This window comes from Lepus europaeus, chromosome 10, assembly GCF_033115175.1.
Source record: "Lepus europaeus isolate LE1 chromosome 10, mLepTim1.pri, whole genome shotgun sequence".
Classification (NCBI taxonomy): Eukaryota; Metazoa; Chordata; class Mammalia; order Lagomorpha; family Leporidae; genus Lepus; species Lepus europaeus.
The window spans coordinates 647,656-661,129 of NC_084836.1; the positions used below are offsets into that span (position 1 = coordinate 647,656).

General features: G+C 61.9%; 1 protein-coding gene across 1 annotated transcript in view; it reads left to right on the top strand.

Moving 5' to 3' along the window:
- The first annotated feature begins 1,963 nt into the window (after positions 1 to 1,963).
- TTLL8 (tubulin tyrosine ligase like 8) overlaps positions 1,964 to 13,474 on the top strand; it is a 34,260-nt gene continuing 22,749 nt past the window's right edge. The window contains 7 exon segments of the mRNA XM_062201863.1: positions 1,964 to 2,027; positions 7,820 to 7,911; positions 9,040 to 9,178; positions 9,625 to 9,698; positions 11,092 to 11,220; positions 12,126 to 12,240; positions 12,377 to 12,499. Coding sequence (XP_062057847.1) covers positions 1,964 to 2,027; positions 7,820 to 7,911; positions 9,040 to 9,178; positions 9,625 to 9,698; positions 11,092 to 11,220; positions 12,126 to 12,240; positions 12,377 to 12,499 — 736 coding nt within the window.

A 13,474-nucleotide genomic window follows, 5' to 3' on the forward strand; every position in this document is an offset into this window, starting at 1 on the left:
CTACCCAAGAAGTGTGCAAATAGCATTGGCTGTGATTGAAACCATGGCAAAGAACAGGCTTGCACGCCAGCTCCGTCCCCCTGGGGCCCCTGGGCTCTGGACACAGGCACCCACGCGTCCTCAGCGGGAGGGGACCTTGTTCATTATCTTAGGAATTGTTTTCCTGCCGGCCTTTTCATCCAGAAAGCCGCCCTCGCCCTGGGGGTGTGAGGACATGAGCCGCCATGTTCAGGAGGCGCCAGCATTCACTAAGGTAGGGGCATTCGCTGGTTCCCTGCTGTGGTCTGAGGCCTTTAGGATCAAAGACCCAGCAGCCTGGTGGGGGCGGTGGGCAGGGGCGAGGATGCTCCCAGATCCCTGAAGTTTCAACCAAACGAGGGGAACGCAGGTAAGACCCCAGAGGCGGAGAGTGCCAGGCAGGAAGTTTTGACTCTCCCGACGCCACCTGCCCTTCCCAGCAGCTCTGGGAGGCAGGGACAAAGCCAGGGGCCAGCTGGGCAAGTACTCTGGTCATGTCCCCAGAGAGGTCACTCTCACCAGCACGGGCGCAGCCCACACCCTTCACCGTCCAGTAGCTCTGAGGCTGCGCCTGGGAAAGCCATGGGGCCTCGGGGCCAGTGAGGGCGGCGGAGGCCCCCGGGGACCCTGCTGGCCGGCGCTCTGTTCCTGTAGAGAGCTCTGGGACCCAGGCGGATCAGGCTTCCAAGTCTCGGCTGACATCTTTGTTTCACATAGTGTAACGCTCAGACAATAAATGCTAACCCGCGACTGCTGCCCAGGCCTGTTCCATGCGGGCTCTGAACTGGGGGAGGGGCCCCTTGTGATTTATTCACGATTTAGGGTCTGGGGGTGCGGCCCAGAGAGCCTGGGCCTCTCTGGAGGGGGGAGCCTCCCTTCGGGGTGCCTGGGGGGTCAGATACAAAGGCGATTTCAAACCTGGCAAAGAGACTGATGGGGTCCCCTTCCCCCAAGACGCTGGACAGACAAGGAACTAGCTGCCCTGGGCTGGGGAGTCCGTGAGGACTGGGGGCAGAGCATGGGGTGGGGGACACCAAGGCCTCTCCAAACTCCTTCGCGGGGTGGGTGAGCTGATCCGGGGACCCCAGCCCCAACCCCTGTAGCAGGGCAAGCTGAGCGAGTCCCAGAGACCCCCAGGAATGGTTGATGCTGGGGGGGGGGGGGGGACAGGGTGTGACGGCAGTCTTTGTGACTTGAGGGCGGGGTGCTGGGCGGGTCTGTGTGACCCGCACGCCCGGCCGCAGGGAGACCGGAGCGCGTGACCCGGGCGGGGGTGGCTGGTCACACGCGGGTCCTCCCGGACGCATGGCCCGCACGGCCCAGCGCCCTGGCCCCCGCCCCCGCGCCCGCCCGGGCCGCGCCTCGAACCTCAGCCCGGGACCTGAACCCGAGCTTAGCCCGGGTGCCGCCACCTGCGGCCCCGCGGCCCCCGCTCGCCCACACCGGCCTCGCCTCTACCTGCGGCCTGAGCCCCCAGCGCGCCCGCGCAACCCCACGCCCCGGGCCGGCCGCTTCCATACTCTGCCCCGGCGGCGCTGCCAGCGCTCGCGGGCCATCGCCCCGGGCAACCGCGGGACGCCGGGCAGCGCCGCAGGGGGCGGGTGCGCGGAGGGAGCCTCTGGGCACGCCGCCGGTGAGTCCCGAGCCGGTCGTGCTGCCCCTCGCCCAGCCGCCCTCCGCATCTCTCCCCGTCCCGACCTCTGGAATTCCAATCTGCGACCCTTGCACCGCGCCCCTCCCGGGACCTGTCCTTCGACCCGGGGATCCTGGACCTGATTCCCTACTTCCCCACCATCGGACCCGTGCCCCAACCCCGGCCCTAAACGCGAGCCCCCGGGTCCCAGACCAGGCCCGGCTCCCGACCTTGCTCACCACTAGGGACACCCCCTTCCCCCGCTAATCCCCAGGGGCCAGGGGCCGGCCGGGCGAGCCGCTGGACGCCGGAATGGAGCCAGGCGAGGGGAGGCCGTCGTCCACCTCGTCGGACGGAGACCGGAGGGAAGAACACAGTCGGTACCGCTGCGCCTGAGGCGGCTCTGGTTGTGCTGGGCCGACGGACTGGGCGGCCGCCGAGCCCAGGGGACGGCGGGAGGGGGCGGGAGGGGGCTGGTCAGCGCGCGGCCCTGGAGGGAGCTGCGGGCGGGAAGGGCGGTCCCGGCGGTGATTCAGGGGGGTCTCGTGCGCTCTCCTGTCTGGTCTAGTGTAGCTCGGGAGAGCGGCACCGCGCGCCTCCGGCTCCCCGTCCACCGCGCGCCGGCCGCTGGCGCCTGGACTCCACTCCCGGGACGGCGGGGGCGCAGAGCGCCAGCTGCTTTTGTGTCGGTCACCCATGTGGGTGCGGGTCCCGGGAAATCCTCCGCAGCTGCAGGTCCCCAGCGCTTTGTCGGATGCGTGCAACCTTGGACCCAAGTTGGTCAAAAACCCGGGCGTTTCTGACCACGATGGTCCTTCTGGAGACTCTTTGTGTGCGTGGCTTCCCAGCATTTTTTGGAGCGAGATAAACTTACCTTTTAATTCAGTTTCCTGTGGACTCCGGAGAACCCTGGGGTTGTGGCTGCCTGCCGGTGCCTGTGGCTGGCCGCCTTATCCCTTTGGGGGTCTTCTGAGGGTCGCAGCCGCTTGTCTATTTTCCTGACTCTGGTTTAGTATGTCCAGAGAGGGACTCCTGCTGCTCCCTGGGAGGCTTTGCAGCCTCCCTTTCCACCCTGAGGTCTGCTGGGAACAGGTGTGACCCGAGGAGTGAGGTAGGGTTGGTGGGTCAGGGTCCAGCCCCTCTTTCCTGTGAATATCGATGGACTCAGCCTGTGCTTGGCAATGTGCCCCAGGGAGTGTGTGTGGTTTGGTGAGGTCTCTCTATTCTTTTCTTCCTTTTTCCTTATATTGCAAAATTTTTATTTATTGGAAAGACCGAGAGACAGAGATTTTCTGTTTGCTGGTTCACTTTGCCAAATGCCCACAACAGCCAGGGCGTGGCCGGGCCAAAGCCAGGAGCCAGGAGCTGCATCCAGGTCTGTCTCCCACCTGAGAGGCAGGGCCCTACCCCTGCTGCCTCTCTGGGCGTGCTTGAGCAGAAAGCTGGGTAGGAGGTGGAGCTGTGATACGGGGTGTGGGCATCCCAGGCAGTGCTGCACCCCCTGTGCCAACAGCTCACCTCTCTTTTAACATTTTTTCTTTCTTTCTTTTTTTAGACAGGCAGAGTGGACAGTGAGAGAGAGAGACAGAGAGAAAGGTCTTCCTTTTTTTTCATTGGTTCACCCTCCAATGGCCGCTGCAGCCAGCGCACCACACTGATCCGAAGCCAGGAGCCAGGTGCTTCTCCTGGTCTCCCACACGGGTGCAGGGCCCAAGCACTTGGGCCATCCTCCACTGCACTCCCTGGCCACAGCAGAGAGCTGGCCTGGAAGAGGGGCAACCGGGACAGGATCGGTGCTCCGACCGCGACTAGAACCCAGTGTGCCGGCGCCGCAAGGCGGAGGATTAGCCTAGTGAGCCGCGGCGCCGGCCCGTCTTTTAACATTTTCACAGACACGTAACAACTGTACATGCTTGTGGGTGATTCAGTGTACGCATATTCTATGTATTGTTCAAATTGGGATAAATCTATCTGATAATCCTCAAACAGTTATCATTTCTTTATGGTGAAAATATTAAAAGCTCTCTCTTCTAGCTTTTTTAAGAAACAAGAGTACACTGTCACTGTCTGTGGTCATGCTGCTGTGCAGTAGAGTGTCAGAATGTCCTACCTCTGTCAGCTGTGAGTGAGCTCCGTCATCAAGCTCACCCTGTGCCCCCCTACTGCCCCAGCTCTGGAAACCACCAGCTTCCCCTCAGCCTCTACAACACCAGCTTTAAACAAAAGAAATATTTATTATTTATCTGAAAGTCTGAGTTACAGAAAGAAAGGGAGAGAGAGATTCTATCCACTGGTTCACCCCCCAGATGGCCACAACAGCCAGGGCTGGGCCAGGCTGAAGCCAGGAACCTGGAGCTTCCTCCACGTCTCCCACGCGGGGGCACAGACCCAAGCACCTGGGCCATCCTCCGATGCTTTTCCCAGCCGGTGGGAAGGGAGCAGCGCCCAGCGCTCCCTCACAGGTGTTTTCACCTGCCGCGCCTCAAGGTTGACTTAGACTGCGCATCTGAGTGAGGCCACGTGGTGCTCGGGTCTCTGCCTGAGTGAGCTCACTTGATTCCGTCCACACCACATGGTCCCATTCTTCTGGTGGGATGATCCATTGTGTTCCTGGACCCCACTGATCCCTTCCCTCGTTCATGGACACAGATCGTCTGCATGTCCTGGCTATCGAAAGCCGCGTGGTATAAGCCAGGGAGTGCAGCTCTGTCCGTTGGGTGTATGCCCGTGGTGGGGTTTCGGAATCCAGCGGACCCTCCGTGCTGCCCTCCACAATGACTGCGCTCGTTTGCACTCCCACCAGGATCCTGCTTTCTCCACATCCTCACGGAACTTAGGGTTTTTAAACGGAAAGCCGTCCCAGCTGGAACGGGGTGCCACGTGGTGGTCTTGATTTGCATATCTCTAAGAATGAGTGATGTTGATCCATATTTCATGAACTTCTGAGCATTTGTATGTCTCTGTTGTTTTTTTTTTTTTTAAGATTTATTTTGTTTATTTGAAAGACAGAGTTACAGAGAGAGGTAGAGACAGAGAGAGGTCTTCCATCTGCCGGTTCACTCCCCAGAGGGCCGCAGCGGCCGGAGTTACGCCGATCTGGAGCCAGGAGCTTCTTTTGGGTCTCCCATGTGGGAGGACTTGGGCCATCTTCTGCTATCCCAGGCCATAGTAGCGAGCTGGATTGGAAGAGGAGCAGCCAGGACTAGAACCACATGTGATGCCAGCACCTCAGGCCAGGGCTTTAACCCGCTGCGCCACAGTGCCGGCCCCTGTGTGTCTTCCTTTGAAAAATGTCTATTTAGATCTTGGCTCTTTTTTTTTTTTTTGACAGGCAGAGTGGACAGTGAGAGAGAAAGACAGAGAGAAAGGTCTTCCTTTTGCCGTTGGTTCACCCTCCAATGGCCGCCGCGGTAGGCGCGCTGCGGCCGGCGCACCGCACTGATCCGATGGCAGGAGCCAGGTGCTTCTCCTGGTCTCCCATGGGGTGCAGGGCCCAAGGGCTTGGGCCATCCTCCACTGCACTCCCTGGCCACAGCAGAGAGCTGGCCTGGAAGAGGGGCAACCGGGACAGGATCGGTGCCCCGACCGGGACTAGAACCCGGTGTGCCGGCGCCGCAAGGCGGAGGATTAGCCTGTTGAGCCACGGTGCCGGCCTTGGCTCATTTTTAAATCAAGTTGTTTTTTGCTGTTGAGTTCCTCGTGTGTTCTGGATCCTGAGCATGTCACAACTTGCGAATATTCCCTCCCGTTCTGGAGATGGCCTCATCACTCTTGATTGCTTCTTTAGGTATGCCAAAGCATTTCGGTTTCTGCAACCCCATTTGTCTGTTTTCACTTTTGTTTCCTGTTCTTCTGGGATCTTACCTAAAAAAAAAAAAAAATCCCTTTTCTCTTCCAATCTCTTGAAGCCCGTCTTGTTTTAATTTCAGTCTTACAGCTGAGTCTTTAATAGGTTTTGCGTCGTCTGTGGAATGTGGTTCTGTAGCCATCCTGTCTGTTCTGCGGCCTCTGGGTGTCCTGTTTTCCAGCACCGTTTGCTGAAGAGACTTCTTTCTCTGATGTGTGTTCTTCACACCTTTGTGAGGGAGGGAGAGGGGGAGAGGGGGAGAGGGGGGGAGGGGGAGGGGGAGGGGGGCGGGAGAGAGGGGGGAGGGGAGAGGGGGAGGGGGAGTGGGAGGGGGGGAGGGGGAGAGGGGGAGAGGGTAGAGGGGGAGAGGGTAGAGGGGGGAGGGAGAGGGGGGAGGGGGAGGGGGAGAGGAAGGGGAGAGGAGGGAGGGGAGAGGGGGAGGGGGAGAGGGGGAGAGGGTAGAGGGGGGAGGGAGAGGGGGGAGGGAGAGGGGGGAGGGGGAGGGGGAGAGGAAGGGGAGAGGGGGAGGGGGAGAGGGGAGAGGGGGGAGGGAGAGGGGGGAGGGGGAGAGGGAGGGGGAGGGGGAGGGGGGACAGGGAGAGGGGAGGGGAGGGGGGGACAGGGAGAGGGGAGGGGGAGGGGGGACAAGGGAAGAGGGGGAGAGGGGAGGAGGGAGGGGGAGGGGGAGAGGGAGGGAGAGGGAGGGAGAGGGAGAGGGGGAGGGTGAGAGAGAGAGGGAGGGGGAGGGGGAGAGGGGGAGAGGGGGAGAGGGGGAGAAGGGGAGAGGGGGAGAGGGGGAGGGGGAGGGGGGACAGGGGAAGAGGGGGAGAGGGGGAGGAGGGAGGGGGAGAGGGAGAAGGAGAGACACTCCTGTTCTACTCCCTACATGCCTTCAATGTCCGGGCTGAGCCGAGGCCCAAGCTGGGAGCTGGAAGCCCAACCTAGGCCTCCCATGTGGCTGGCAAGAACCGCTCACCTGAGCCGTTGCCTGCCTCTCAGAGCCTGCACTGGCAGAAAGCTGGGCTCGGGAGCAGGAGCTGCCTCTCAAACTCTCATGTGCCAACACGGGATGTAGTCCAGACGTCTTAGCTGCTAGGCTCTGAGCTCCAAGGCCAAGTGCTAAGCCTACTCCCTGTCCTATCCCCAGCACCTGCAGTCCCTTGGCAGCCCGGCGGAGGGGTCCACAGGCCCAGCTGCAGGTGGAGGTCTGGTCTTCACTGTGGCAGGCCGGGGGCTGGGTTTCAGGCCTGAGACCAGCGTCTGATTCCCCACTCCCCCAGGGGGAGGCGCGGCCTCTCTGCTGGGGTGGGGGTATGTGGGGAGCTCTCTGCCTCCTGCCTTCTGCATCTTTTCTGACTACCACTAGAACCAGGTGCTGCACCCTGTCACTAGGGGACCCCACGCACCTGGGTCCCCAGGCGTGGAGGCCTGCTGCCCACACAGACCTGGATGAGCTCCTGGCTCCTGGCGTCAGCCCTGACCCAGCCTTGGCCACTGCAGGCATTGGAGGAGTGAACCAGGAGTGAGACCTCTCTCTCTCTCTCTCTGCCTTTAGGTCTCTTTAATAAATAACACTTTTTAAGAATTATTTTTAAGTTTGGAAAGGTTGATTTGAGATGTCAAGGAATTTTCATTTTGAGTAGCATTTTTATTATGGAGTTGATTTCTTTCTTTTAAAAAATTTTTTATTTTTTTAAACAAATATTTTTATTTGAGAGAAAACAGAGGGAGAGATGGACAGAAGGAAATAGATAGAGGAAACTCACATCAGCTGCCCACTCCTCAGATGCACCCAGTGGCCAGGCCGGGCTGGGCCGGCTGAAGCCAGGAGTCAGTATCCACACCGGCAATGGGTGCTGAGCAGGCAGCAGGCAGCTGCTGTGGCTGCATGGACAGTGGTTCCGCTGCTGTCCAGCCTGGCTGTCTTGGTCTTGTCTCGGCCGGCCGGTGGGTGTGGCTCTCCAGGTGTGGTGGAGACATGGAGGCTGGGCCGAGCCCCCGGGATGTGCCTTGATCAGGGCCCTTGGAGGCCAGGTGCTCTGGGCAGAGCACTGGCCCAGACATCTAGCGGGTGGGTGGATGGTGAGGTGCAGGTGTGAGGGCTCCACATCAGGGCTTAGGCAACCAGGCTGAGGGGGCTGCTCAGCCACTGTCAGTGTCGTGGCGGCCAGGATGTGGGTGGGCTGGGGAGTGACCTGGGGATGTGGTGTCTGGGGCCAGAGAGGAGTGGGCCTTGTTCCTTGTGCTCCTAGCACCTGGGGTCCAGACGGGGCCCAGCTGCGCCTCCCAGGACGGGCCAACTGCTGGTTTCTCTTTCACAGCCTTGAAGCAAGGAATTGCACAGGACCCGGCCTCTTCTCCCAGACTGGACAGATTCAAAATAGCCAGGCAGCTGACGGACAGAGCCATCAAGGTCAGCACCTTTGGGACTCTGTAGGGAGGGGCTTTTTTTTTTTTTTTTTTTTAGAGATTTCTCATTTATTTATTTGAAAGCCTGAGTTAGACAAACACACACACACACACATACACACACACGCATCTTCCATCAGTTGGTTCACTCCCCAAATGGCCACAGTGGCCAGGACTAGGCCAGACTGAAGCCAGGAGCTTCTTTTGGGTCTCCCACGTGGGTGCAGGGGCCAAGTACTTGGGCCATCCTCCACTGCTCTCCCAGCGGCGTTAGCAGAGAGCTGGCTGGGAAGTGGAGCAGCCGGATTCACACCAGCACCGTATGGGATGCCAGTGCTGCAGGCCACACTTACTCCCCTGCCCCACAGCGCTGGCCAAGGGGCGCCCAGGTCGGGTCTGGAGGGGCTGTGGGTGCCCGGATCCAGACCCCCCCAGCCGCCTGGGGCCTCCCTACATGCACATTCTGAGCTGTCGCTCATGTCTGGAATGGACCACACTTCTCCGGCCCCGCTCCGCCTGGTGGCCAGCACTGCCGGGGCAGGTGCTGGGCCTGACCTGGCCCTGCCTGTCCTGGACCAGAACCAAATTCCAGGTTACCCAGAGGCCTTTCATGCCATCTCCCACTCCTCTGTCCTACTGGGGGTCACACTTGGCCCTGTGTGTGCAGAGAGAGGAGCTGGACACCATGACCCCGAGTTGACCTTGGACATGGCAGGCACGGCTGGGGTCTCCAGCTCTGGACAGCGGGCGTCTGGGGAAGATGGAGGGGCACAGACGACTCCATGCCCAGCACCCTGCCCAACGACCTGGGCAGTGAAGGGTGGTGGAGAAATCCAATTTCAGCCCCACCATGCATGAAAGCATCCTCATTCCTTACCTTCTCCCACAGCACAGCACACATGTGAGCACGTGTGTGAGGGGCGTGGCCAGGCAGTCACGGCAGGAGCATGTGCGGGCTGCTAGCACCTCGCGTGACCCGTGGACGCACACAGGGGCCCCCTCGGGTGTGTGTCCAGCAGGCCCTGGCCCCTCCTTGCTCATGTGTGCACGCCGGCCCCAGTGTCCCTGGAGCAGACCTGCCACTCAGCCGGCCCTCAGCTCCTGAGTGGGGGACCTGCTCTTGCCGTTTTAGGAAAAGAAGATTTTCTCCATCTACGGGCACTTCCCGGTGGTCCGGGCAGCTCTGCGGAGGAAGGGCTGGGTGGAGAAGAAGTTCCCCGTGCTGCCCAAGGGCCCTCCGGGTGCCGAGGACGGCGGGGAGGGGGTCCCTGGTAGAGTATCATGGACGCCCCCTCCATCACCCTCCCGCCTTCCCACCCAGGCATCTGTGCCTGGGCACCCCCACCCTTGGTCATTTCACGTCCCCATGTCCACTGCAGGACAAGGGGTCCTGCTGGGTGGTTTCCATCACCCTCCGGTGGCCAGGCCCTGCCTGTCCCAGCCCCAGGTCCCCACAGGCCCCTCTCCCCGCCCTGCCACCATCGCAGATCCAATGTCCCTGGCCCACCACCCTGCCCCTGAGACGCCCAGGCTCCCAGGGCCCCAGCCCTGCACGGTTCCTGGTGGGGTGCGTGCCCCACACCCGATGCAGGCCCCACGGGACACCTGCTCCAGTGTGCCCCTCCTGGACTGGGCTCCGTGGCCAGCAGTGGTCAGCGGCTGTGGGCAGTCTGACTGACCGTGTCGGCAGCATCGCCTCTCCCCCTGGTGTTTGCAGACCACAAATGTGCCGAAGTAAAAGAAAACCAGCAGGTCACCTTGGAGAAAGCAGAGAACATCCATGACGTGATGGTAGGTCTCCAGTGTGCTCGCTGGTACAGGTGCTGTCCTGCTTGTCACCCACAGGGTGGGACAATAAAGCCTGAGTCATAGTGGCCTTCAGTGGGCAGCCTCGGCGCCTGGCTGGACCAGGGGCGGGCCAAGCAGACGCCTCTGGACGAACCGGCTATGCCAAGCCTCCTCCCCCTGCACCCCACTGCAAGCTGCACAGGCCGGTGCCAGCAGCTCCATGTGAATGTTGAACTGTGAGGCTCTGTGGGCCCCGGGCTGCGGCCGGCAGCAGCTGGGGGTGCTCCAGGTACAGAGGCTGACACGGCCAGGGGGGCAGGGTCTCCCGTCACCTCCCCAGGCCTGGTAACTCTGGGGCCCTATCCTCTCCCTCCTCTGTGAACCGAGGACCAAGAGAAAGCGCAGGGTGGGAGGAGGCACCTGCAGAGCAAATGTGCAGAATGAGAAGTGCTTGCTCCCTGGTGACACCAGGATAGCACCAGCCGTGCACCCCACAGCTGGCCGGCGAGCCCTTTCAGCCAAGTCCGGGGACCAAGTCCGCTCCACAGGCGGCGGTTTTGAGGGACTCAGTCCATCTGTGGGCTGCAGAGGTAGGCTGGCTCCCGTCCAGGGCACAGGAGCTGCGTCCAGGAAGGGCCCCGCGGTGTGGCCATGGTTCGAACCCTCGCAGCCCCCGGCGTGGGCTTGCTGGCACACTGAGAGGCAGTGTGAGTGCCTTGGGCCATTGAGGTCAGGGCGCCCCCTTCAGGTTCCACATGTCCCCGCCTGCTAGAAAAGGCAGGGGGCTCCCTGGGGTCTGTGGTGAGGACACTGGCCGTCCTGGAGGCGCCACCTGGGGACCTCCTCTCCCCAGGGCCCCCAGCTCCCGGTGCCCAGAAGTGGGCACAGTCCTGGCAGCAGCTCCCGGCAGGGGTGCTGGGGAGGGGTCGTCCGTGTGCTCATGACTTCATGTTTCTCAGAATTCACAATGTGCTTTAACAAAGAAGACTTCCCCGACGGCAGCCCTGGCAGCTTAGTGTGGGTCGAGGAGAGGAACGTGGTGTGGAGCGTGGGGCGTGGGCTCCCAGGGTCCTGCTCCTTCCCCAGGTGCCCAGGAGGAGGCCCCAGGCCAGCCCTGCACTGCTGGGGGAATGTGGCATGTAGGAGGCCAGGGCACACACACGTGTGCATGTCCATGTGCCGAGGTGTTTGGAGACACCTGGCAGGTGTTTGGAGAATGTTTTCTCTTCCTGTGTTTCTTTGTATGCTTAGACTTTGGGGCCAAACCAGACAAAATCTTCAGTCCCCCACACCTCCACTTCCTCCGGCCCGATGTCCCTGCCCTGGGCTGGAGGGCCCGACCCCTGCCATCTGGGGCCCCGCCTGAGCCTGGGTGTTGACGGGGCTTCCCTGCCAGTCCAGGCTGGTGAAGAACGAGACACCACACCTGCTCTGGACCATCAAGAGGGACGCCGTGGACTACCACAACCTGGCCGGGGACCAGATGCTGAACCACTTCGGGAAGACGGCCTCCTTCACCACCAAGGTGAGCGGTGGCTTGGGCCGGGGGTGGAGCTGGGGCCCCTCAGGACGGTCACCCCGGCACCTCTGCTGGCCCCATCTGGCGCCGCAGCCACTGTCACTCCACACCTGCCCCACCTGCCCTGGGCTCAGCCCCCACCTCCGGGCTCACAGGCCAAGTCGAAGATAGGGGTTGGGGGACTGCCTCCCGGTCCCGCCCACCTGGCTCCCTGAGGGGCTGTAGGTGCAGAGGAGGCAGCAGGTGTGCCCGACCAGCAGCTGTTCTACCTCTACCTCACCAGCCTCAGGACCCCTCTCCAGGCGGCCGCACCCAGGGTCTGAGGTCCAGGGGCGGGGCCTGGTGGTCCTCACTCAGGGACAGGTCCCCAGGGGCGCTTCCGTGGTACACAGGGACCCCTCCTGCAGACAAAGCTGGCATGGCCTGCTCTGACAAGAGGGGCAGATGAGGCGTGGCGGGGGGGGGGCTTACCTCCCTTGGCCCCCTTGGAGCCCTGCTTGTCCTCCTCACCCTTGCCCTGCCTGTCTTACCTGGAAGGTGGCAGCGACCCCTGTGTGTGGTCAGTGCCCAGGGCAGTTCTGCCAGGCCAGGGCCGCCCGCTGTCAGGCAGTGCTGCCCCTGCAATGATGCCATGTGTGGAGCCAGTCAGTGGCACTGCCGTCCTGGGCCCCAGGTCTGCTCTGGACGCCAGGGCACAGGGACTCGGGGACAGTCCTGGGCAATGGACAGAGCTGGGGCCTAGGGCTGTGATCCGGGCCCCAAAGTGTGGCCCCTCCCCTGGAGCCTGAGCCGTCGACCTCTGAGGCCGACTCGGGGCCTGCAGGTGGAGGCAGCGCCCACCACCCTGGCGCCTCTGCAGCCCCTCGCCCTGCTCTGGGCCTGGCCTGACGCGTCGCTGTCTGTCTGTGGAGATCGGGCTGTGCCTGAACATGCGGAGCCTGCCGTGGTACGTCCAGGCCAACCCCGACTCCTTCTTCCCGCGCTGCTACGGCCTCTGCACCGAGAGCGAGAAGCAGGAGTTCTTGGGTGAGTGAGAGGGGGCCCAGCCTGGATTGGGGGGGGGGGGCTGTGGTCCTGCCTCTGCCCGCTGGACGCGGCGGCAGACACAGGAGCCTGTGCTGCCGGCCGCATGCCCAGGCCCAGGACCTCGCTGTCCTTTCAGACGACTTCCGGCGCACGGCCGCATCCAGCATCCTCAAGTGGGTGGTCAGCCACCAGAGCAGCAATAGCAGAGCCAAGGCCAGGAGAGAGGAGGCCAGGGACAGTGACTCGGGCGGCAGGAGAGGTGCGCCGGGCGGGGCGGGCCGGCTCGCGGCTGTCTGTCCTGACACCCACTCTTCATTCTGACTGTGGGGCCGGGCTGCCGTAGCCAGACCCTTTGCTTTTTTTTTTTAAAGAGAACACATTTTCTTTTTTTTTTTTTTTTTAAAGAGTTATTTTATTTATTTGGGAGGCAGACATCTTGCATCTGCTGATTCACTCCCCACGCACTGGCGACAGCCAGGGCCAGGCAAGGCGGAAGCACCCCTGCCTCACTGCCTGGCAGGTGCACGTTAGCAGGAAGCCGGGGTTGGGAGCAGAGGAGCCGGACTCACACCAGGCACTCTGATACGGGATTGGGGGCGACTTCACCACTGCGCCCGGCGCCCACCCCGTCCACCCTGTCTGCTGTATCCGGTGGCCCGTGCCACATCCCATAATCCACGGCAGGCCTGCTGCCAGTAGAGATGTGCCTGTGACGGTGGATTTAGGACTGCAGAGCCCACGGAGCCGTTGTTCCCTCGAGTTTATGTTAAGAGCAGTTTGAGGTTCCGAGGCAAACGGTGTGGCCGCTGCAGAGGCTGCCCTCTGCCCGCTTCCCTGGCGACACCGCAGCCCACGGGTTTCACTTAGAGTTCATTGGAACAAACAGGGATTGAGCAGAGAGCAGACGTCGCTCGCTGGTCACAGTGTGAGCAGCCTGTGGTTGGCTGGACGCCGAGCAGCTCCTTACTGGACCCTCGGGGTGGGAAGGCAGGGCACGCACGGAAGGGGGCTGGCGCTGTGGCACCACCGGCTAAGCCACCGCCTGTGAGGCCCCGTGCCAGCTGCTCCCCTTCCGGCTCCCTGCTAAGGTGCCTGGGAAAGCAGTGGGAAATGGCCCAGGGGCTTGGGCCTTGCAGCCATCTAGGGAGTGAACCTGCATGGAGATCTCTCTCCATCTACCTTGCGAATAAACAAATAAATATGTTTTTAAAAAGACATATAACTTTAAAAAAAG